This window comes from Pocillopora verrucosa, chromosome 7 (genome assembly GCF_036669915.1).
Source record: "Pocillopora verrucosa isolate sample1 chromosome 7, ASM3666991v2, whole genome shotgun sequence".
Taxonomy (NCBI): Eukaryota; Metazoa; Cnidaria; class Anthozoa; order Scleractinia; family Pocilloporidae; genus Pocillopora; species Pocillopora verrucosa.
The window spans coordinates 899780-922424 of record NC_089318.1 but is presented as its reverse complement, the minus strand read 5'-3'; the positions used below and the strand labels follow the sequence as shown (position 1 = coordinate 922424).

At 36.8% G+C, this 22645-nt stretch overlaps 2 protein-coding genes across 3 annotated transcripts in view; one reads left to right on the top strand and one right to left on the bottom strand.

Moving 5' to 3' along the window:
• Positions 1-18: 18 nt before the first annotated feature.
• LOC131775151 (transmembrane protein 229b) lies at positions 19-1048 on the bottom strand. The gene has a single exon (XM_059091242.2). It carries the CDS (start codon positions 960-962, stop codon positions 462-464), a length of 501 nt encoding a protein of 166 aa, XP_058947225.1. The 5' UTR covers positions 963-1048; the 3' UTR covers positions 19-461.
• Positions 1049-1104: 56 nt separating this feature from the next.
• Positions 1105-22645, top strand: part of LOC131774613 (tRNA (32-2'-O)-methyltransferase regulator THADA-like) — a 23205-nt gene continuing 1664 nt past the window's right edge. Inside the window, exons 1-43 of one of the 2 annotated variants that reach the window (XM_066169729.1) lie at positions 1105-1237; positions 1683-1780; positions 1894-2024; positions 2350-2443; positions 3225-3291; positions 3624-3656; positions 4016-4064; positions 4460-4764; positions 5445-5536; positions 5761-5860; positions 6058-6140; positions 7167-7246; positions 7849-7914; positions 8145-8265; positions 8630-8699; positions 9092-9282; positions 9573-9656; positions 9745-9813; positions 9967-10042; positions 10281-10459; positions 11068-11223; positions 11582-11692; positions 11787-11916; positions 12109-12260; positions 13055-13392; positions 13632-13765; positions 14333-14520; positions 15063-15172; positions 15634-15766; positions 16198-16258; positions 16440-16504; positions 16597-16719; positions 16821-16912; positions 17568-17657; positions 17827-17946; positions 18295-18414; positions 18807-18855; positions 19163-19278; positions 19858-19943; positions 20261-20760; positions 21215-21298; positions 21599-21642; positions 22146-22221. In XM_066169729.1, the coding sequence (XP_066025826.1) occupies positions 1168-1237; positions 1683-1780; positions 1894-2024; positions 2350-2443; positions 3225-3291; positions 3624-3656; positions 4016-4064; positions 4460-4764; positions 5445-5536; positions 5761-5860; positions 6058-6140; positions 7167-7246; positions 7849-7914; positions 8145-8265; positions 8630-8699; positions 9092-9282; positions 9573-9656; positions 9745-9813; positions 9967-10042; positions 10281-10459; positions 11068-11223; positions 11582-11692; positions 11787-11916; positions 12109-12260; positions 13055-13392; positions 13632-13765; positions 14333-14520; positions 15063-15172; positions 15634-15766; positions 16198-16258; positions 16440-16504; positions 16597-16719; positions 16821-16912; positions 17568-17657; positions 17827-17946; positions 18295-18414; positions 18807-18855; positions 19163-19278; positions 19858-19943; positions 20261-20760; positions 21215-21298; positions 21599-21642; positions 22146-22221 (5136 nt within the window). In that variant the 5' untranslated portion in view covers positions 1105-1167. The remainder of the gene's footprint in view (positions 1238-1682; positions 1781-1893; positions 2025-2349; positions 2444-3224; positions 3292-3623; positions 3657-4015; positions 4065-4459; positions 4765-5444; positions 5537-5760; positions 5861-6057; positions 6141-7166; positions 7247-7848; positions 7915-8144; positions 8266-8629; positions 8700-9091; positions 9283-9572; positions 9657-9744; positions 9814-9966; positions 10043-10280; positions 10460-11067; positions 11224-11581; positions 11693-11786; positions 11917-12108; positions 12261-13054; positions 13393-13631; positions 13766-14332; positions 14521-15062; positions 15173-15633; positions 15767-16197; positions 16259-16439; positions 16505-16596; positions 16720-16820; positions 16913-17567; positions 17658-17826; positions 17947-18294; positions 18415-18806; positions 18856-19162; positions 19279-19857; positions 19944-20260; positions 20761-21214; positions 21299-21598; positions 21643-22145; positions 22222-22645) is intronic. The other variant, XM_066169730.1, reaches the window with a different exon arrangement.

Below are 22645 nucleotides of genomic sequence, written 5' to 3'. Positions count from 1 at the left end.
TATCCCACCTCCCCTCCCCCCCTCCCATCTTGCCCAGGCCTGGAAAAAAATTTCGAGAGAAATTCTTTTCCTTTCAGTTGGCATTGTAGCTATTCAACACACGGATTCCATGTTGCCATTTGTCTGTTTGTCTATTCTACTACATTTCAGATAAATCATGACCTCAAAATGTCACTGATGTCAATCAAAATGCGTGTATAATTCAGCTTATCATTTAACATTCATTCAGTCATTTCATCACCGAGTACCTATTGCTGACTTGTATTTTCAAGACTAGATATGGCTTCTCTTTCATTGCATAGATTACCTTGCGCTCTATTTGGTAGTCAGACACTTGCTGCTGGTACCAGTGATTTCTGTCAAGTCAAATTGCATGCTTCAAATCTTAAATACAGCGGAAAATGGACCCTAGAAGCAAATAAATTCCTGAAATGCCTCTCATTTCCTGTAGCTTACCAAGGCTAGTTTAATTTTTCTCGATTACTTTTTGTTGTATACTGAAGTTGTAACGCACTTTGAACGATAACAGTTTCCAGGAGCAGGGAACCAAAGTACCACAAAGGAGCATAGTCAAAAGTAATCAACCCCATTATATGGAAACGTGTATATTCAGTGTAATCCCAAGGACAAGCATTGAACTGCCGTAAAATCAAACCGGTAGAAAACTCCCAAGCATACGTCCATATAACGTAGATAACACCACGCACTACCATGTTAGTCCTGTCTTTCAGGGACAGATACATTCTCTCAACAACATAAGACGAAACTGCATAAATGGGAAAGCTCCAAACCGATGTACAACCATGAAGTTTCCAACCGTGCCGGTATTTAGCTGAGTCAATAAAATACCATGTTGCAGTGAACATCACTTCGGCGAAAAAGCCACACAGGCCGTACAGAATCAGTCGGGAGGTTAGTGGCAGACAGCCTTGTTCACCTTGACCTTTCTTAGTCGCGTCCATAGTTAATCTTAACCTTTTAACTGTTTTTTCTCTCCCTTACAGATCTTTAAGTACCAAAACACGACGTGTCAGATCGTCTTACTTGTCTAGCGCAGTTACCGGCACACTCATCCCCAGGATCTCTCGTTAATTATAATTCAAGATGGACGACACATCGTGGGGGAAAGCGTCGATCATTTACAAATAGCAGTTGCCATCGTAGATCATGAAGAAGCCAAAGAGAGTGTACAAGCAGAAATTACTGTTAAGTGAAGGCACGAAACTGAAGTTAAAGAGTGAGTAGTTGTTACCCTCCAAAGAGATCTGATCAGTAAGCCTTGCTAGTGTGCTCACGGAAAATCTCCTCTGAAACGCTATCGAAATTGTAACTGAACGCTTCTAAAGTGTCGTGACTTTGAGAATAAGAGTGAAAGAGCCGTGTGGTTGAGATCTACACGGTCCGGTGAAATTGATGTAATCAAGCTCGTTCCTTATATTTTTTTGTCTTCAGTGTAGATGAAAATTAGCCAATCAAAGGGGAAGGGGATTAGCGAATCAAAACATTCGTTCACAAACCTATGGAGCAGCGCAGATCTTGACTAAAAAATGCATTTGTGCACGTGTATTACAGTAAAATATAGTCGTAATAACACAGTGTGTGAATTTAGTGCCTGATTTTGTTTTCAGACAAAGTTTGTTGCAGGGAAAATAACTAATATGGTTCTTGCATGTGTTTTTTAGGAATTTGTGAATCTGCTAATGAGGTTGAAGTACCAAAACTTTTGTTAAAGTGCTTGGAAGAAGATGATACCACAATACATTGTGCTTTGTTAAAAAAGGTTTTTATATTCTTCTTTTCTTTCTTAATGTTACAATGTACTTTAAGTTACAAATAATGAAAAAGTGTCATTTGGTATATCTAGTAAGTTTCCTTCACTTTGTCTTTTTTAAGGCTGGTACTGTTTTTCCAGATGAATGCAAAATCAAGCTGTCATCTGATGAGGCTCACACATGTCTTGCTGCTCTGGCTGAATTTTATGTAATATGTGACTCAAAAAATCCTTCAAAGAAAATTATTTCAAGGTATCTTGATTTGAAACTGTCAAGTCATGAAGTTATGTACATTTTTACTTTTTTTAGTATAAATGATAATAATGACAGATATTTATATGTCACTTAGGTTGCTTTGATATTTATTTAACACATAGAATGCTGCAACTCATCTTTTCTGTAGGGGTGGCTTACATTTACATAAAATTTAAATATACATGTTGTCAGGTGCTTCTAATAATTTCCAAAATTTACATGATATTACTCATCAAAAATTAATGCTATGATTTAAGGTGAAGTTGTTGCTTCCAGGATTTTATTACTTACATAACAGCACCATATGTTTTCAACGTTGCAGTGTTTTTGATGGTTTGCCACAAGGTTTTCCCTCTGAAGTTCTAAGCTCAGTGATTGTAGAGAAGATAAGTCATGCAAGAGATGTCTTAATGCTGGTATGAGTCTAAGTTTTGAAGGTTGTAAACATTTGTTCAGCAATAAATGTGGTTATGAATAATTTACTATTTTGAATAAAGTTAGAAATTCTTAATTTGAGCTTTTAAGATCTCATTAGTAATTCTTCTTACTGTTTTTCATACCATTCTTAAGATACTAGTTCAGAGAATTTGTTTTTGGATCAACTAATCCACTAATTGATATTTTTCTATATTCTCATAACTTTTCTGCTTTATATTGTACTAATATTGTAAAGAGAGATTCTGTCTTGGTCACTCATGAGAGTTAGAGGGTTATAGGGGAATTAATTTACTCTTGAGATACATCTTTGCAAATGTTGCATCCCACATTCTGGTTTTTAAGATTCTCTTGCTTCTAGTCTAGTATGAACAAAATATAGTCGCCCCCAGCTTAGTGCATGAACTCCCTGACTTGTAAGTCCTTAAAAACTCGTGAAATTCTTCCATTTCCAGTGTTCTCCTTTTCAGGCAGTAACTGATAACATTTACCGCCTGTAGTGCCTCTTATTACTGTTTAAAATTGCTTGAAATTCTTGAAAATTTAACTTGTGAAAGGATTGTTTTACTGATTTGAAAATTCATTTTACCTGTCATGCTTAAAATAAGGGAGAACACAGCATTTCGTGACCTTATATTTTCTAACTGGAATGTCCCCCAACTGATTATCTGTGAATAATTTTAGTTAATAGTTGTGAATTCATTGGGTTATTTTTTTTTGTATTTAGTATTTACTGATTTTTGTGGTCAATTTATTCTTTAGGCTGAAGATATAAATATTCGACATTATGTAGATATGATAGCTGATATGTTGGATTCATTTACTCTTGGTTAGTGAGTTTCTGTCATGGTTTCTTTAAGAAATATAGTTGGAAGATAGAGCTGGATTTTTCTTTGGTTGTCCCAAGTTCAGCTCCTTGAGTGGGCTTTATGGCATGCTGTTTGTTTCCAATTTGTTTGTATTGGCCCTGAAAAAGCCCATTGGGGGTGGTCAATTGTTATTATTATCACAATGCAATTATACCCCATATATTAATTAGTCATTGATTCTTTAGAAAACATTTATCATTTAAATTAGAAGCAATTGTATAAGTTGGCATTCCTAGGAGTGATTGGGACAATAATAAACAACTGTCAATTTTGTCTTGTTTTGTTTTTACAGGAGCTGATGTAATTCTTACCAATGGCCATTTGGGTAAATATGAAATGTTAAACAGTGGTGCATGAAACCTTTGAATATAAAAAAAGAAGCTAGCGATATGGTAGAAGGCTATTATAATGATGCACTGGAAACAATGTTAGATGTTCAATCTCCTCATTGTTGGTGTGTAAATAGCCAGAAATTAAGAAATGACTTTTTTTAACTTCTAGCCCAGTAATGGATTGAAGCAAAGATTAAAACATACTTTGTACCTGCATGTGTAGAGAATAAACAGGAGCATAGTATTACAGTATAGATGTAAAATTAATTTACTTTCAAGATGAAGCCCTACAGGATATATTTTGAATGGATCATTAAATTAACAGTTGTTTTTCATTGTTCTCTTATTTCAGTATTCAAATTTCTTGGCTTGTGTTTAAAAGAGCAGTGGAAAGTTGCCAAGTGAGTGAGGTTACATTTATGGCAGTGGGTGACTATTAGACACCTTTCTTCAGCCAAGACAACTTTATGGTTTGGTCATATGGAAAATTTTGGCACAGCTGCCTCAATCAGTGTTATCCTCCCTTGATTACCCACAACCTCAACCTGAAGAACACATGTTTGTTTTGGTTGTTTTACAAGACAGAGTCATTTTCTTTATGTCTTTTGAGTGGTGTGCATTGGGGAAAAGTAAGCTTTTTTCTTGCTCTCCCTTTGGAAAAGGAAGAAAAGGAAGAAAAAGACTAAAGTATTTAATCTCCCTTCCAAGCCCCCCATCTTCCCTATCAAGTATTGCATGCAAGTGTTATACAATAAAATTGACCATATTCCTTACATTATTTCTCTCTCCTTTGTAGAGCTGAGCGATCTCTGGCTTTGCAGACCTCTCTTATGATGGACTGTTTAGCAGTTATAAAGACAATAATTTCTTTTCTTCAGAAATCCAGTTCTGAGACAAATTTATGTAATTTGTTTGACCAGCTCGCCTTGTCATGTGTTAAAAAAGAAGATGCTGGTCATAATAGTTATAAAGACCTTAATGCAAGTCTTGACGCAGGCCAGTTATGTGGTAGCAGCTACTCAGATGCTCCAATAACTGTGAAGCTGTGGACTGATTTGATGACAGAAATGCTGATAGACCTTTGTGGTGTTTTGTTTGATGGTATGACTTGTTTTATAGGATTACTTTATACACAACATATTTTTTACTAGATCTGCATTATTTATAGATTGGTGCATGTACATGAAAGCTCCCCTATCTTAGTACTGTAACAGTTGTAAATGAAAAGTCAGAACTAGTTATGTGTGACAATGGGAATCACATTTATAGAAAATGACAGTGTATCTGATCCAGCCTATGTGTCTGCTAGTGAGTTATCCAAGGTGTCAGTTGATATGTATATGACACCAGCAACTTGCCACATGTGCACCACCAACATGCTGTTGATCTGCAGTATGAACCTAAAAGTGAAGTGATGTCTGATGGGCTGATTGATAATTAAGTGATATTTGCTCAACAGTCTAATGCCATATTGGAGGATATGTTGGTTAAATCAGTTTTTTTCATTATATTTCTCACCTATTGTAGGGTTTTTTTGCCTGTTAGATGATTGTTCCAAGTGAAGCTTATAGATCACCTACCTCTCTTACAAACTAGTAAAATTTTTCAAAATATTCTTAAAGGCACAATTAAGTTGGTATAAAATTCATTATGTACAATGGTACATGTATTTGATAATCCATCTTTCCTTTCACTAAATCAAATATATGATAGGTCAAGATTTTGTGGCTGATATGAAGATACCAGTAATGTCAGAAGTGGTGTTCTAACTTACATTTCAGATCTATTTTTCCTTGACTGTCAATTAACAGCTGGAATGGCCATTCTTGCTGTTATCAAAGTGATGTGCCCAGCTCAAAGTGTTGTGTCAACAGTAGGTATCTTTTATTTGTCTTACATTGCATGACAGTGGCAGATGATAGTGATTATTGATGTTGAGCCAACATCACAGCTTTCACCATTTTCCAACTCAGCATCATGGATATTGGACTTTTAGTAAATCCCATACTTCCCATATTATTCCTTAAAGAGATAGTAATTGACTTGTTTGATACTAATTTATTTGTTTATTCATCATGTGATTGACCCCACAAACAGATTGGAAAGTTGATTTTCCCCTCTCATTCTTCAAGTGGACACTTACCTTTTTCACCCTTGAGTGATCCCAAAATTGTTTCCATCTTTCAAAATTCTCCAGGTAAATATTCTCTAGCTTTGAAACCTTAATATAAAGTGTTTTGTCAACCTTGTATGAGATATCAATAATATAGTTTTTTACTAGCAAATAATGTTATATTAACAGTGAGTTGACATTGGATAAAGTTTTGTTTCATTCAAATTTAGGTATCAAATGAACAGTTTCCTTTCTGATGAATGCTATATTTTCATGCTTAGGAATAACCAGTTTCTCACACCTGTGTCTTTGCCGAGGAGTCTTGGCTATAATTCCCCTTCACATGCTGGTTGAGACCTTAGAGGTAAAAAAAGTAAAACTAAATTTGAATCCAGTATTACATATGACCTGCTAACAATGATTTTAATCTTATATCATGCTGCATCTCAAGGTTTTGGGTCTGCCCAGCTGTTGCAGCGTGTTCTTTGTAAAAAATGACAGGCCTATACCTTATATAATTTTTCCTACAAATGTGTCTGTTAAGAAAATTTCTTTACAGCTGCATTTGCATGATCTGGTTTTGAAGCAGTAGGCCAAAAATACATGAATTGGCCCTTCTTGAACTCACAGGTCTTGTCTATGATGTCATAACAACTTGCCAGTAATTGCATCTTAACCTTTGCAAAAAATTGATGGTGATAACATATTCATTCCATGACTTTTATTGTAAGTTATTCCTCATCTCCGTTCATTTGTAAAATGAGTGTTTATGGTAATTGAGTAGTATAATGTTTGATTAAGATAACTGATGAATCCTCTAAGTAATTCATGTAGTTGGAAATGCATTCCATTTTAATGAGCTTGATATAAAATAACAATTAAGTGAGATATCAACATCCTAAGGCTGCGACAGACTAACATCTGCCAAAGTTTTGAGAAGATCACTCACTGTCATAAGTAACTTACAGTACTTTCCAGGACTACTCTAACCTGAATGATCACATATGAGGTTATCCACAGTTAGAATCCACACCAATCACTTGCACACGGCTGTGAATAAATGAATTAAGATAAAACTTCTTCAAACCTAGTTTGTGTCATGTGGCAGCTCTTATTGTGAAAAGAGACTGTACCCTCCTCACATTGTCTCTGTCCACCCAGGAGTATAATTGTGTGTGGCAAACTATAGAGTAAAAAAAGACACACTCAGAGGGAGGTGGGGTGGGTGAAGGACTTGCAAAAGAGCTGCATCTCTTCAAGAGAGAGTATGGGGATGGTTGTTTTTTGATGTGGAAACTGGAATATGTTCTGTTAATATTAATGAATCACTTGTTAATACATGTTTATATTAAGTAAATTTTTTATCAAATCAATCATACCATACCTACAGGTCATATTAGATGGTCAAAGTAATCATGGAACTCTGATGTTTGACGCTTTGTTTCCAGACTTGTGTTCTCTTTGTGACAGGTAACATGATCTGTTTAATACTTCCTGCATGAAACAAGATAAAAGATTTGATTTAATGATTTAATAATTCATGCATTTGTTGTGCAATGTTCTCCTGTGATTGTGTGAACTCGCAAGACTCCAGATACAATGTAAGTTACCAGCCACATGATCGTAGAATTCAAAGGAATTAAATTGCAACATGAGGTATTTTTTGTTTATCCCGGGCCTCTTCTATTATTATCATGATATAAGTCAACCAAGTATTACATTAAACTTTTCCAACTTTTTGTGCACTTTGCACAGACAAGAATATTGTGATGGAAATGACAACCTTATGAATACTGACAACTGAAGTTGTTGGGTATTGGATCATGTCCGTACCCACCTTCTCTTGAATATTTTTCCAAACTGCTTCAGCCAACATGATCCAAAATCTTTAAAAAAAAATGAAAAAACTGACTATTAATAATAATAATTTTAATGAAAAAAAAGATCTTTGCCCAGAAAACTCAAATATTTAAGGAGCTGTTTGGGAGATTTGTTCTGTACCTTTAAGACTCTTGGTAATATAGCAGAGTTGGTATACTTGTTCATACATTGTCTTTTATACCACCATGCAGCCTTAAAGAATGCAATACATCCATTATAGCCTTTCGTACTCTGACTCTGTGGGCAAATCAGGCCAGGTGAGAAACCAAGACCTTCGTTTTGAAACAACCATGACTCTTTTGTTTATTTATCAAATTACTGACTTGTGGAAGGTGGAAGGATAAGTAGTTGTGAAATTTAATGTTTAAAATTTATGGATCTGAGTTTTTCTATTCAGTACACTTAACATGTTGTTTATAAAAAATCCTATGTATAGCCTGGTTTTTTCATGTCATACTGTACTCATAATTTGTTACCTCCTTTTTAGACAAATAGCCACTAGTAATCACTGTGAAGGTTCTTGGCTTAAAGAAAAGTTATATGGCACATCACCAATTCCAACCAAACTTCTGAATTATGTCTGGACTCATTGGGACCATCCAGTTGAGGTGAATCAAGCTGTTTTGGGTCTTTAATTGAGCTGTGGCTATAATAATTTTAAGGAAATGTCAGAATACTTGGTATTATTATATAAATGCCAATGAAATACTAAGTGAACTTTTGTGTGAAAATAAGCTATCTTCACACATGGAAATATCTTTGTTGCCATGGTTACATATACAAAAGTATTAATGTGAAATAATTAAGTATTTCATTGGTGTTTATGTAATAAAAAGAAAATTAAATGGCCACTCAGAAATAAGAATATTCTCTTCTTGTGTTGAAAAATATTTCATGAGTGAGCAAAGAGAAATTTTATATCTCCGCACAACCACATAATATCCTCTATTTAATACCACTATTCTTCTTCAGGGAGTGAGATACCAAACCAAAGCAGTATGTGAACATGTTGTCAACCTACACTTGATTGTTGGACAGTCTGGTATGATATTTCATAGTAAATTTTCAGGGTTACTTTCACCCATTCATTCTGGAAACTTGTTGTTTACAAAGTAGTCTTCAGTTATTAAATAACATGAGAGCATCCATAACAGCCCTGAAGATGTATATTCCACATTTTTTGATGCCAGCCAAACATGCCAAACTGAGGAGTTAGTGATGAAGGAAATATTCCTTTTCCATATTAAGAGGTCTAACATAGTTTTAACCAGATTTATTTCAAAGCCTTCAGCAGAAACCTCAGTAAACATTTTTGCCTCCTTTTGATAAGGAAGTTCCTGTATCATTTATATGTACACATCCTCTTTTGGGACTTGCCTCTTGCCGAGATTAAACTGAGTTATGATAACTAGTATTTTATTCACTTTGATCAAGATCCTTCAAAAGAAGACTTCCTACAGGACCTAGCAGCATCTCTTTTGAATGTCAGCTGGCATGTAAGAGGAAAATATGGCCCCCTGTGTTGCATTACATCTGTTGTGGGAGCCAAAAAAATGTTGCAGTGGTTTTCAAATATCCCTCAGGATATGTTTCCATTGATGAGTGACAGGAACCTCGCCCCTCATGTGAGTGGTATCGTAAATTATTCTACTACTGCTAGTGTTAATTACGTTGGATATACCAATTGAAACCAATTTCGTCAATTGCTATTTATCCCTTAGGCATTGATTTTGAAGTTCTGTTGAACTCTACATAGTGAGTGAACAAAACTAGTGTCAAATTTCTCAGCCTGCATGTTAAGTGAAGCTCCTCATATCATTGATATATATGGTTGATGAAATTGTCACCCATAGCTTTAAAGGGAACAGTATGACCTTATTTCCTCATGTATTTTGAATCTTGAATTTGATTTCAGGTAATGGATTTTATAGAGCAGATGACAAGTTCTCACAAGCAAGAAATCGTGGACAGTGGGGAAGATATCGAAGGATGGATGGAGGTCTTTTCTGTTTCGTAAATTTTGATTATACTTGCTTTATCTAAGTCTCCCGACTTGCTCTCTGAAATTTTATATTTTTTGTCTTAAGGTATGGATTGTTCCATTTCTCAATTTTATTTGCTGTGGTTGCAGACTTCTGAGGGAAAACTTGGCTCAGGTTTGTTAAAGTTGATAAATTTCAATGCTTTTACTTTATTTGAAATTTTTTCTTCTACACAGTTAGTCATTTCATAATTAATATTGTTTTCCTCTCTTTTTTTTGTTTGTTTGGAAAACAACCAGCTTCTGATGCTGCTTAATTATTTTGTAGTTTTGTCTCCCAAAGTTATTGAGGGGCTGCCCTGAAAGCCTACAGTTTCTTGTTGAGTATCTTCAAGAAAACAAAGGTAAGAATCTTTGTTATTAACTTTTGTGAAAAGCAGAAAATGTTTAACATTTAGGAGCAAAGCTGGACTCTCTTAGGGTACACACAAGCTGGCAGAATTGAGAAATACAGGGTTTGAATTTCCTCAGTGGGAGAACATCTTAAAAAATAGGTGAACTCCAAAAGTACAGTTAAACAAATACTGGTGTTAATCAAGTTAAAGTAATTAACATAAAATGATTACATTTTGAATTTTTTAGGAGTAAAAGAAAGTAACCTTGGGACCTTGGTTACCTGTTTAAAAATTGCTCGTTCATCAGGACTAATGGATTTTTATAAGACAGACCAAGAAAATGCTTCTTTTGGACATGGCTCATTGTGGTGTGGGGTGGTTCCAGAACAGCTTATGAGGAAGGCATTGTGTCATTTGGATGATCAGGTGTGTTGTGATCATGAAAGATGTAATTTAACTGACTGTGTACAGTTGATTTATGGTCACCATTACTGTCAAGGAAAATCATAAATTAAAGCTTTTTTGGGTAATAAAGAAATTGAATTGTCAGAGGATAGGAAGAAACTGAGGAAAATACTGTGAGGAGACAGGTTCACAGCTGGAGAGGAGTTCAAATTATTCTGAGAATTGGTATTTATTGAGTATGAACTTCTTTGTTGCAAAGTTTTTTGGGGTTTGGGATTTCATATGTGGTTTTTCTAATGAGAATATTGTAATTTATCTTGGTATAAAGTCCTTGAAGAAAGCTAACTTGCATCTAGTTTAACAGGGGTCTCTGTTTAAAATTCTTTGGTTTTCAGCCTAAAACATTTTAAGACCACAATTCAAAAGCAAATATGTTTTTTTCATATTCTTAATCAACATTTTGGTTTATAAAGGCCATAGACTGAAAAGCAAAAGCTCAAACTTAGAAATAGATTTCTAACCAGTGTGAATTTCGACGTTGGCTACTCTTCCATTTTTACCCTCAATTTGGTTTGAAATTTCATCACCTCTGAGCATCCATTTTATGGCTCTACAAATTGATTTGTTAGATTCGTATTGATGCCCTTGGACTGCTGTGTGATTCTCCACGAGCAACAGAGTTGATTACAGAGCTGGATTTACAACTGCTTCAGCTCTTTATACCACACAACATGAACAACCAGGCACCTTCCTTCAGACAACAAGCTAGAACACATCTAAAAAGGGTTGGTTGTTTTGTATATTCTGAAAATCTATTATTTAATTTTCCATTTCTTGTACTTGATTGATCATAGAAATTAAGTTTTGAAGCTAGAATTGATGAGGCTCAATAACCAACTGCTTTTTGGGAAATGAGCCTCGTTTAAAGTCTCTTTTCTTGGGGGAATTATGACCAGACTTGAGAGGGCAGCAGAAATCCAGCCGAGAAGTACTATGCAATAACTACGTAACTTAGAGCATCAGAGTGCAAAAATCCTTAGGTCTAGGATTTGACTCCTTATGTGGAACTCAGATTTTGTTTGTCTCAAATTCTCTGTAGTTTTGCTGAGTACTTGCCACATGTATGCCTACCTTTTCTTCTAGTTGCTAATGAGACTGAAAGAGTGCATCAGGATATCTAACAAAGCTGTTAAAAAGAAGAAAGATATCAGTGAGAAGAAGCAGTTTCATGAACAACAACTCACTTTCTATTGGGTAATACTTTTTTTATGCTGCTATGATTCAACATACACATAATGTGTACATCACTATTTCAAAATAATTTTGTAATATCACTGTCTTGTTTCAGACATTTCTGCAGTGGTTTTGTGCCTATCAGTTTGATTCCTTGTTCCCAAGTGCATCATTTACCCGTCGCACAACAGCTTTGAGCAATTTGATGCTCATCAAGGACATATTTGGTTTTAAAGAAGATGATGGTACATTTAGACAGCTGCTTTCAATTAAAATGATAAGTTATTCCTTAACTGGCCATATGCAGGCCATGAAGTATTAAGCTGAAATGATACATGTAGAGGTTATCAACCTAATGATATAAACAAATGTTAAATCCATGTTTTATCCCTGGAAGTGATTTGTATGTGAATTGACATTTTCTTTTGGATTTGCAGATTCTACAGGGAAGAGTTTTAATATGAGTGAGGTCATGTCCCCAGATAATATCCATATTCTTCTGGATTGCCTGAGTGATTCCTATCAAACCAACAAGACAATGGCATATGACTTACTTGTGGCATCTCCCTCCAAGCAGCTGCCATTTCAGGTATGTATACATTAGCAGCACTGGTGGAATATTTTATTCATTATCACTCTGATAAAGGGCTATGGCTCAAAACGTCAACTTTCAAACTCTTTACAGTGGCCAATTTATGTTATCACCTCAGTTGATAATACTAAATTGCCCTGTTATACTCTTCCACTGACGCAGCACCACAGTTTCTTTAGAAACTCACTCCCTTTATTCCAAAAATGGTTAAGGAGGAGGACATGATTAGGTCACCTCTAATAACAATAATAATAATAATAATAATAATAATAAAAAAACTTCATTTAAATGCAATAAATATTTAAAGCAAGAGGCTTGTGGGGTCATGTTGCAACAAAATTATTATAACATAAATAATATTAATAAATAATGATATACATAAATTTATCTAGACGTTGATGGCCAATGTTTTCTCTGCATGCTGCTAGTCTTTTTTAATTGGTAAAGTTGATTGGTTCATGGTTATGCTTCACCTTGATGAAGCATTGTGCTTGGCTGTGATTGGTGCATTTCAAAGTGTGTTCCTTTAGCAGTCTGTTGTTGTACTAATCTCCCGTTGTGGCCTCCTCATCGTAGCTTTCATGTATCTGGAATTTCTTTTCCATCTGCCCTGTTGATATTGTTGAGATAAAGTTTTGTGTGAACTGCTTCTACTACCCTGCATGGGTAACAACATATACCTCCTTCACCTTCCCCTCTCCCAAAGAAAAGGGAACTTATATTATAAAAATAAACATTAATATATACTTCACAAAGCCTGACTTGGTACAATTCTAACTCGTTTCCTTCAGGAAGAGAAGTCTTTGCTTGCTTGGCAAAGCGTGATTGACCAGTTAGTTTCCAGTCCTCGCGCAGTAGATGCTTCAAGTGCTGCAACATTGCTTACCCTTCTGGTGGAGAAGTGTGAATTACCGCTGACATTTGTTAAATCTGAGACTGAACAAGAGTATGTAGAATCGGAATCCAATGCAACATGTCCACAAGCCCTGAGGGTGGTGAAGTATCTTACTAATTTGCTCGAGTCACATCGTTCAGCTGCTTCAAAGAACCTGTATTTGACTGGCGCCCAGGCTCCTATGCATGGCGTTCTTTATTGCCTCAGAGCAGTCCTGGGTTACGTCTCATTGAGGTAAGGTTGGGGTTACAAATGATGAATTTTTGTCTTGTTTAGTCTGAAAAATGACTTGGCGCAGCAGTTAAAGTTGGCTGTTTGAACGGACTAGTTATCACTAAATACCTAAAAAATTGATACAAGAATAATTGTGTACAGTGCCATCAATTGATTTATGGACACTTACCTACTCACACTAAACATTGAATTCACTGTGACACCGAAGTATTTCAATTTGACCTTTTTCTTCATTTTAGCTCTGTCTCAGACGATAAACATTGGCAGAGTCTCATCTCACATTTAATAGAAAAGTGTATTTGTACAGCAGACATTGTTTCCCCCGTTGTCACGAGTTCATCGCCTGAAGGATTTATGATTTATGATAGTGAAGGTAAATATACAATTGTTGGTACTGTTGTAAACTGTCTACAAAGAATATTATTTCTTACAGACTGGTAAACTGCTGCCTCCCTCAAATGAAAGGCGGGTCCCTGGGGTATCCTCAGCCCCTAGATAGAACACTGCCTGCTTGGCTTGCAAACCCCCGCAAAATAGTCATGAGCTTCCATTCCAGGCACCCCACAACGCTGACAAGATCAGTGGAGGGTTGCAAGAGGGAGAGTGGGGTATGGGAACTCTTGTAAACGCCCAGGACTGTCGAGGAATAAACTGTTCGGGACGGAAGTTGCAGCGTTTCGTGTGAGCCTTCGCTGGTAACAAAGACCGCTGAACGGAAGAGCCCGCCGTGCTGTAGCCCGTCAACTTTGTCAATTGTCATGTAACTGAATTAAAATGTTGCAGGATATTCAGTGAAAACTGGGGCAAGGTATCCAATGAAAAATGACAGAAACAGTTCAGGATTGATAGATGTGGGAATTTAGATAAAGGAACTGCACCATAAAAAATCGTCATTTTAGTTCTTTGGCAATCTCTTGTAATGTCTATTTAATTGTTTCAGACAACACAAACCAGATCCCTCAACAGTCAGTTTTGGAAGAAAGTCATGTAATGGCCCCTGCAGCCCAGATTCTTTTGGTCTGCTGCTGGAGGACTATGAAGGAGGTAGCGCTGTTGTTGGGAGAGCTGGTTGAAAATGCTCCAGTGTATCTTGAAAACAGCAAGCATGGTTTGATACCTACAAAACAGGTACTTCAACCAAATGAAAAATTCAGTAATCGTAGCTTGGTTTTCGTTTCGCTTCATCGGAACTAAAATCTGGAATCCAATCGAAGAAGAATTTGAATCTAATAGTCGACTACTTGTCTCAAGGATTTCTAAAAATAATCCATCTTTAATGGCAATCGATTGTACATAAATATTTTATAAAGTTAAGTGAATGAGTGCATGCACAGCCTTATGCCTTTTTCTGTTTGTTTGTTGGCGAGTGCTTGTTTGTAAGTAGGTGTATTTCTTATTTTTTTCCGTATTTTAACCTGTTTTTTAATGTCTTACCCGGGCGCTTGACTCGACATGCATAAGCGTTTTACAAGTGGGTGAATCGAAGTAGTTCAGGATCCGCCCTCTCGCACAGTATTGTGCCGTTAAACATCAGATCTCCAGTGGAGAATTTAGCCACATTGAATACTAATTCGTTATATACAACAGAAATATTTGTTACTCTATATGTTATTCGCTCTCGCATGTCATTTGTACCAGAAAAACACCGTACAACCCTTAAATGTTTTCAGATATGTAACATCGGAGACTTTTTCACTAAAGTTCTCCTGACTTCAAAGCACAGGGGAGCTTTTGAGTTGGCCTACACTGGATTTGTGAAACTTTGTACAGTGTTGTGGAGGTATAATACTGCACATAGAAAAAGAAACATTAAATTTATGAACTAATCGAACTTGTTATGTAGGACCGATTTTCAATTGATTGTTGAAAGTAATCCGGGATTTGATTGATTTTGCTTTACTGTGCTCTGTGACTGGTCCAGAATACTCGCACTACCATCTCAACCAATCAGATGCAAAACTAAAACCGAATGCGACTTGCCCACTCTCGTTTTCCCGGGCTTTGGACAGAATTCTTGTCTTTGCTGTGAGTTGTCATCAATTGGCTTCTTGTGACATTTTCCCTCGCTCTGATTGGTTGTTATGATTACTTTGGTTCTGGTTTTACGATACTCAATTGAAAAGCGCTGTAGGTAGGAACAATTAACTCAAAATAATTCCTATTATGTCTACCGATAGTAGATGCATATCAGAGACGAAAATATTCAAATAGGAAAGCTGCATCTTCTTTTTTTCCACATAGGAGTACAGATACAGAGCTTTGTGAGTTACCAGCGCAGTGGCTCCAGACGTTATTAGAGGATCTTACGAGTGATTCACCTTCAGAAGCTTTGTGTGGGACAAGGCGAAGTGCTGGTGTGCCTTTCTTTATTCAAGTAAGTTCAGTTATTACATTGATAGTTTCTCTAACATGTTCTAAAATAATCACGGAATCACCTTTTAGTGGACTCTTAAGTCTTGCAGCCTGTTAACGTCGTCTTCCAAGCGATTTTACCCTGAGAACAAAGTTGGTAGCCTGTGTGAGGCAAAATTGTTAACCTCAGGTTGACCAAGGTGCACATCATACTAAAGAAAGAAATGTTTAGGCTGACCTGACACGTGACGTGCCTTAACGTAAGCAGATCGTCAATAACTCGACCGGAGGAGTGGTCGTGAAACCTGGCTATTTTGAAACATCGTGTTCCAGAGCTTAAACACTGCCTCAAGGACAAATATTTCTTGTCGGTAGCTGTTAGCTGTACAGGCTGATCTAAAAGTACCAGGGTTTGTTGCACAGCGTTTTACTGACTGATACTCTATACTGCAGGCTATTGTGACAACTGAACCGTCTGCTGCTGGAAACAAGTGCTTCAGACAAGTCACGGCTGGTAAGAGGCCTTATGTAAAAATTTTCCCATATCCTTTTCCTCGTTTCTTGCTTTCCGTTTTCTGAGAGTGAAGCTTAAAGAAAACTTTGAGCTCCGAGCTCTTTGCCTAAGATTTTATTGTGAATTTAAAACAGATCTAGTCTTGCAGTTCTTAAGCACTTAAAATCGCTTTTTTCCTTAGAATTATTGCAGGTTGCTGCCAATCCCACTGACATTTCCAGGATTTCTGATTCAACCCTTCCACAGGTTTGCTTTGAAAAATTAGAATTCAGCTTTAGTTCTAGTTAGTTAAGAGTAACTTCAGGTAAATTGTTATCATGGCTCCGTTTCCTTCCCAGGTTCACGCTTGCAACATCCTCCGCGCCCTATATCGTGACACCAAACTTGGCGAGGCCGTGTTTCCTTTTGTGTCTGAAGGGGTAATTGTGGCCATTGATGGATTCCTCTCTGAAAGTTGGGCAGTAAGTACTCACCTCTGTTGTCATCAGACTACATTTTTGATGCTATTGTTTGATAATATTTTGATATTTGCAGTAGTGATCCTCATGATTGATTTACATAGGTACGGAACTCGTCGACAATGCTGTTTAGTGCACTGGTGACCAGGATATTTGGAGTGAAACGAGGAAAAGATGAACATTCAAGAAAAAACTGGTTAGAAATTGAAATCGTCTAGTTTGTTTGTCCAAGCTAACAGAAATGAGGCGCTCTTTTTGACTTACTTCCCTCTGTCGCTTGTTTGCTTGAAAGTCAGTTCTATCAGTCCTCTATAATACAAAATCTGTTTTTTAGCCCTGGAACAGTTTATGGTGTGCAGCGCCTCTCGATTATGTCAAGGGTTGTAATAGCAACCAAGTAGCGTTAAAAAAGATTGACTTATAGGAATAAAAAAGCAACATAAATTGGAAAAGACCTCAAAATGCGGGAGAACGCCACTGTATGAATCTAGGAGCTCAAAATTTCTCAGAGGAGCCCGAACCTCCTTAGGAACAAGAGGTATCCTCTGTCTTCAAAAGTACTCGGCTATTTGTAGACTAGACTACCTTTAAAGCCTTTAAACTCTTTCTGGTGGCTAATTTACGTTTTCAACTCAGTTGTTATACACTAAATTACCTGTTAAACCTGTTATACGCAGCACAACAATTTCTTTAGAAACTTACCCCTTTATTTACCTATTTGTACCATTTCTTAAAGAAAACTACTCTGTTAAAACAGGTTGGTTGTGTTCCCTCAACACTTCTCAACTACAACATAACATTTTTACGTACACAACTCTTGCAAATTTTTCGTTGAATGTTGTTTGTTTCAGTATGACAGGAAGAGAGTTCTTCTCCAGATTTCCAGAGCTCCATTCATTCTTCCTCCGTCATTTGGAAGTTGCTTGTCGAGGAATTGAAAGGTTTGATTTTCCTTAATAACTCGAACCTGATGTTACTCTGCTGTGTGAATCACCAGAGGTGTACAGTAAACCGAAAGCAACAGATACTTACTCCTTAAACCGTTTTTTTTAGGGAGGAATAAATCACTAAAGCAAGGATATCGTTAACCATCTTATCTCATCTTCACAGGGACACCATCCACGCTAGCATCCATCCAGTACTTGTTATGTTGGCTCGTCTGTATCCATCACCTATGGATGGTGTTGACTCTACACTCAATATGGCGCTGTTTGTACCCTTTGTCATCAGGTGATTCCAAATAGATATTTTACATTTAGCAATTTGTTAACACTCTCAGATGCATAACTGCAGATGAATATGTCTTCATTTCTCATTACCTCGATTAAGGTCACTTTACAGTATAACGTCCCAAATGCTGTCTTGTTTCTCAGTTTCTTATTTGGGTCATTTGAGCTTTTCATCTAAATATTATTATTTATTTTTTTGTTGATGGTATGATTTATTTCCTGTCATGGAGATACGTTTATCGTAAGAGTCTTATTTGTTTTTCAAATGCTACAAAATCTCTCAACATAGAGTGATTTCAGTTGAGAGTCGCAGGAAATCTAAGCTGAAGCTCAGCTTCATTACTTTTAGTTGTAGAAAAAGTTTGGTTATGAAGACCAGGATTATGTCAGCACGTGCTCTCGTTCCGCTAGTGTCCGGTGATCTCTTGATTCAAACTCTTCAAGAGCTTCTCGTGTTTCTTCCAGTGAGGTTAGTAGAATAGATAGTAGCAACCTTGTTCGTGATTTTATTTCAACAGCAAAGGCAAAAATGATCACCAAGTAACATTGGGATGCGAATTTTCCTGAATCCATTTAATTAATCAATTTACTGTGTCAAATATGATCATCCAATGGGTGCGGAAACCTCTTTTAGTATGCTATGTTTTTGTATTTTGTATTTTTAATTTTTTCCTTAGTTATCGCTGCTGCGACCTTATTCATTGTAAAAGCATCTCTCTTCCAGCTTTCTCCTCCCTTGTATCTTAAGTTCACTTATCTTAATGCCATTGCTTTATCTTTTTTAAATTCGTGTGGATGTAAGAATTCTCTCGAACAACAGTTTTTTTTCACATGACTCATTAGGTTCATTTTGTTTCACAGCTCAACTGGTGAAATAAGACAGAATCATGTTCATGGAACTTTACTCCATGTAAGTATTAAGAGAAAAACTCGCTTTTGACCCATTGAGACCAATATCTATTTCTTCCTTTAAGTGTTTGGCATTCGATATATTTGACCGTGAACCAGGAAGACTGAGTCTAGTTCGCGAAGACGAAGCTTAGAGGTGATGAGCAATAAACTTGCCTACCGTAAGCGTTGTTTTTCGAAAAAAACTTGTTGATACAGCACCTTTTTATTTTGTAATGGCTCTGAAACAAGTATATATTCGACCAGTGTTACTTATATCATGTTCTTTAATCATGACTAATATGCAGTTTTTTTGGCTTAATGCACAGATTTTTCATTTATTAAGTGGCCACGCCCTTGATGCAACATTGTCCGCCACAATTAAGACGAAGATTGTGACCAATGTTCTTCCTCAACTGAAGCATGCGGCATGGCTTGGCACACGGTACGTGGCTGGCTTTTATTTGTATGATGTTCTTCATCGATTAGGTTTCTTATTTTTTTCACGAATAATCAGGTTTCGTGCTTTATTCCTTATCCTAATGTCAAGTGGCTCATAATTGTTGTTGCTTTTGTAGTATTAAGCGACAAGGAGCATGTATACTCCTCCCCGGATGGAATGCCAGTCCATCGCCGGGCCCCCCTTCCCCCCCCTCCCCTCGCCAGAACATTTTTTCGGTTTCCTCTAAAGTTTACGAGCACTCATTTTAACTCATATGTTGAAAGTGGCACTGTGCATGGAAGTGTCTTACTCAAGAACTAAAAGAAACCTTACTTTTGCGTATTCTTTACTGTTGATCATTTCTTGGACAATTATTAATGTTTTACAGACTCGGGCCTGAGAAATCCTTTAATTTACTAAAGAGGGTTAATAAGAGTTATTAAAGATTTCACGGAAAACCTACTTGCAAGTAATTGCTTGCATACGTGGTTTTTCTATTGTGGAAGTACGTTTCGTTATGTCTCATAATCTCTCTGTAAGACTCTCTCCTGTTTTGTCCTTTTTTGTCTTTTTTTCTGGCAGGTCCAACCCCTGTGCAGTGTCAAGGTCAGTTTTCTTGGACATTGTTCTTCATTTTGTAGTGGACTGGTCTTGGATCGATCTCCCAGGTATTTTTTCTATTACTTTTTCACTCAAAATCTCTTTTGAAATGATTAAAATGTTAAGGTGCGTCAGCATATTGGCCCATGATTAGTCAAGGTACCCATTTGTTTTCAGGCAGTGCAGTCAATGTATTAAAGTTAACCTTGATCAACTCGACAGTGTCACAACTCCTCGAGATATCTACACTGATCGACTTAATCTCGGCCATTCAAAACTTATCCGCGAAAAGTAACAGATAAATGCATCTTGGAGCACACCACTTATGCGTTGTTAACACCTTACAAATATTTACGGGTGGCGTTCTCTACTGCTTTTATTTCAGACGTATCTAAGAATGGCTTGCTTAGCCTGAAGCAATGGTTTGAATTTGTAGCAATTGAGGAAACTGTGAAAAATCAAACGTCCTCAGCCGTCATTGGAGACGTTTTTGTAAAGAAGTCGGCAGCCGAGATATTTCTCAAAGCATGCGAGGAGTTACCATCTTCTCCTAACAGCAAATCTCGCATACCAGTAACATCACAGGCTCAGGGTGATAACCAGGGCTCTGCTGAAAACTTGGTAACCACGGCTAATTGTTTTGAAGTGATTCAACATCTCCTACAGTCTTCAGAATACGAAGTGCGACTGGTTGTACTTCAATTCATCGTCTCTCACTTGCCCTCTAAAGAGAACACTGACTTTGAGACTAAAGCTGAATTAGAAGAGAATACCCCTAATGAAAGAGAACATCGCTGGATATTTTTGGAACTTGAAGAAAATATAAAAAGCCAGTTGTTTACAATGGCTGTGAAGTCAGAACATCATGATGATTGTTTAGTACAGGTAACGACTCAGAAAATCTCAGAAGATCTTGAATTGCTGTATACGACACACAAGAATCCTTCGACTTGGAAGAAAACCACAAAATAGTGTGATGTCCAGAATAAACAAATGTTTCTCGGGAGGTTTAGGAGGGTATCACAGCTAATTTAGTTGCTGGTGCTTCTGCTCAGCCCAGTCTACGGTTTTAGAACCTAAAGCTATCTGTAATGTAGGTAAAAGTTCTGTTTCCCGGGCACAATATTCATTTATTAAAGCGGGCGGGGGTTACAATACAGTGATTAAACCGTAACTTTTTCATCTTCCAACAAAGCCTTTTGACTTTTCGCTGTTACAGTATCATGCTTGTGCTAGACGGGAAATGGACACTGGAAAATTTTGTTGTCTTTCCTATTGTTTGGTTTTTTCAAATTACTTGTTACGTTTTTATCTACCGATGCTACTTTTTGATTAACAGGTCTTTCAAGCCTTGTACAAACTTCCAGACTCCTTGTCTTTCCCTTGGAAACTGTCTTCAGGAGATAAAGTCTCTTGTTTTCAGGTGGGTGAATGTTAAGTGAAAACAATTTTATCTAGAGAAGATGATCAGTTCCCCATCTGAAAGATGAAATTATTCAAAGTCAGGTTCGGAATTGAAAATCTATCTTCATGGCTAAAACACAAATTCTCACGTTGTGAGTTCGAATTTATGTGGGATTTCTGCGGGTAGTAGCAATTTAACCTATTTCTTCGCATGGTTTTTTGAGGTGAGATAGTTATAGCCTTATGCAACACATTTTCATGGATCTATTGTAAAATAATCTTACGTTATACCAATAGGATGCTATTTTTTTTTCTTTAGTGCTGGAAATTCGTTGCAGACCTTGCTACCTCACCTAGTCAAAGGTAACTAGGATGTATTACTTTTGGAATTAACAAAACTGCATGATTTCTGTTGGCCTCAGCCCGATAAACGTTTTATATTTCAATGCAAATTTCAACCAATCAAGCTCTCCCCGGGTGGCAACGGAGAAATTGGTTAATATATACTGGATTTAGTCTTCATAAGTTACATATTCAGTTTTAAATATTTTGTAATCGTAGCTCAATTTTTATGAACTGTGAATCATATAAGATCCTAGCATAATGCAGAACGCTTGTTGCGTAAGCACTTTGTTGTGGCCTCTCTCGCCATGGAGTTCTCGGCAGCCCAGTGGTCGAGCATCGGAGCGAAAATCCCTAGGTCTGGGGTTGATTTACTTGTGAAGGAACCAGATTTTTATTTGTCCCATGTTCATTACCAAACGTATAACAGCTTTCTCTTTTGGAGAAATCGTGACACGATGTAACTTTTTTCCCTATTCTACTTTACTGCGTGATGTTTACAAGGAATTTCCTTATTTCCCTAGGGATGATCTCAAGTGCTCGCTGTTAACGTTTTTGTCCAGGATGGTTTCTGTAGTACATGGAATGACCAAAAGTGAGGTAACCACAGTCATATGTAAGGTGAATATCAGAGTTCTAAAGGGACCTCTGCTGTTGGCACGGGAAAGGACTGTCTCAGTTTTGGTGTCTGAGAACAAAGGATAGTTTTAAGTTATATGAGTTACCACTCTAAAAAGCACTGTGCTCTCTCGAGATCACTTTGTGGCGAGAATGAACCAGATTGGTCATTGAATATGGCCTCCAATCTTCTACAAAACTTGCTGTTGATTCGAGTCAAAGTCTCATACTCATCGAAATATCGTGTTCAAATAACGTCTTTATACCATGAACAGTATTCATGGTATAAGTATAACTTTTTGTTCGGAACAAAAAGTAATACTTATACCATTGATACTGAACATCTCGTTCACAGGATGAACTCAGGGGTAGAGGTGATTAAAAAGTATTTTACTTTACATTTTAG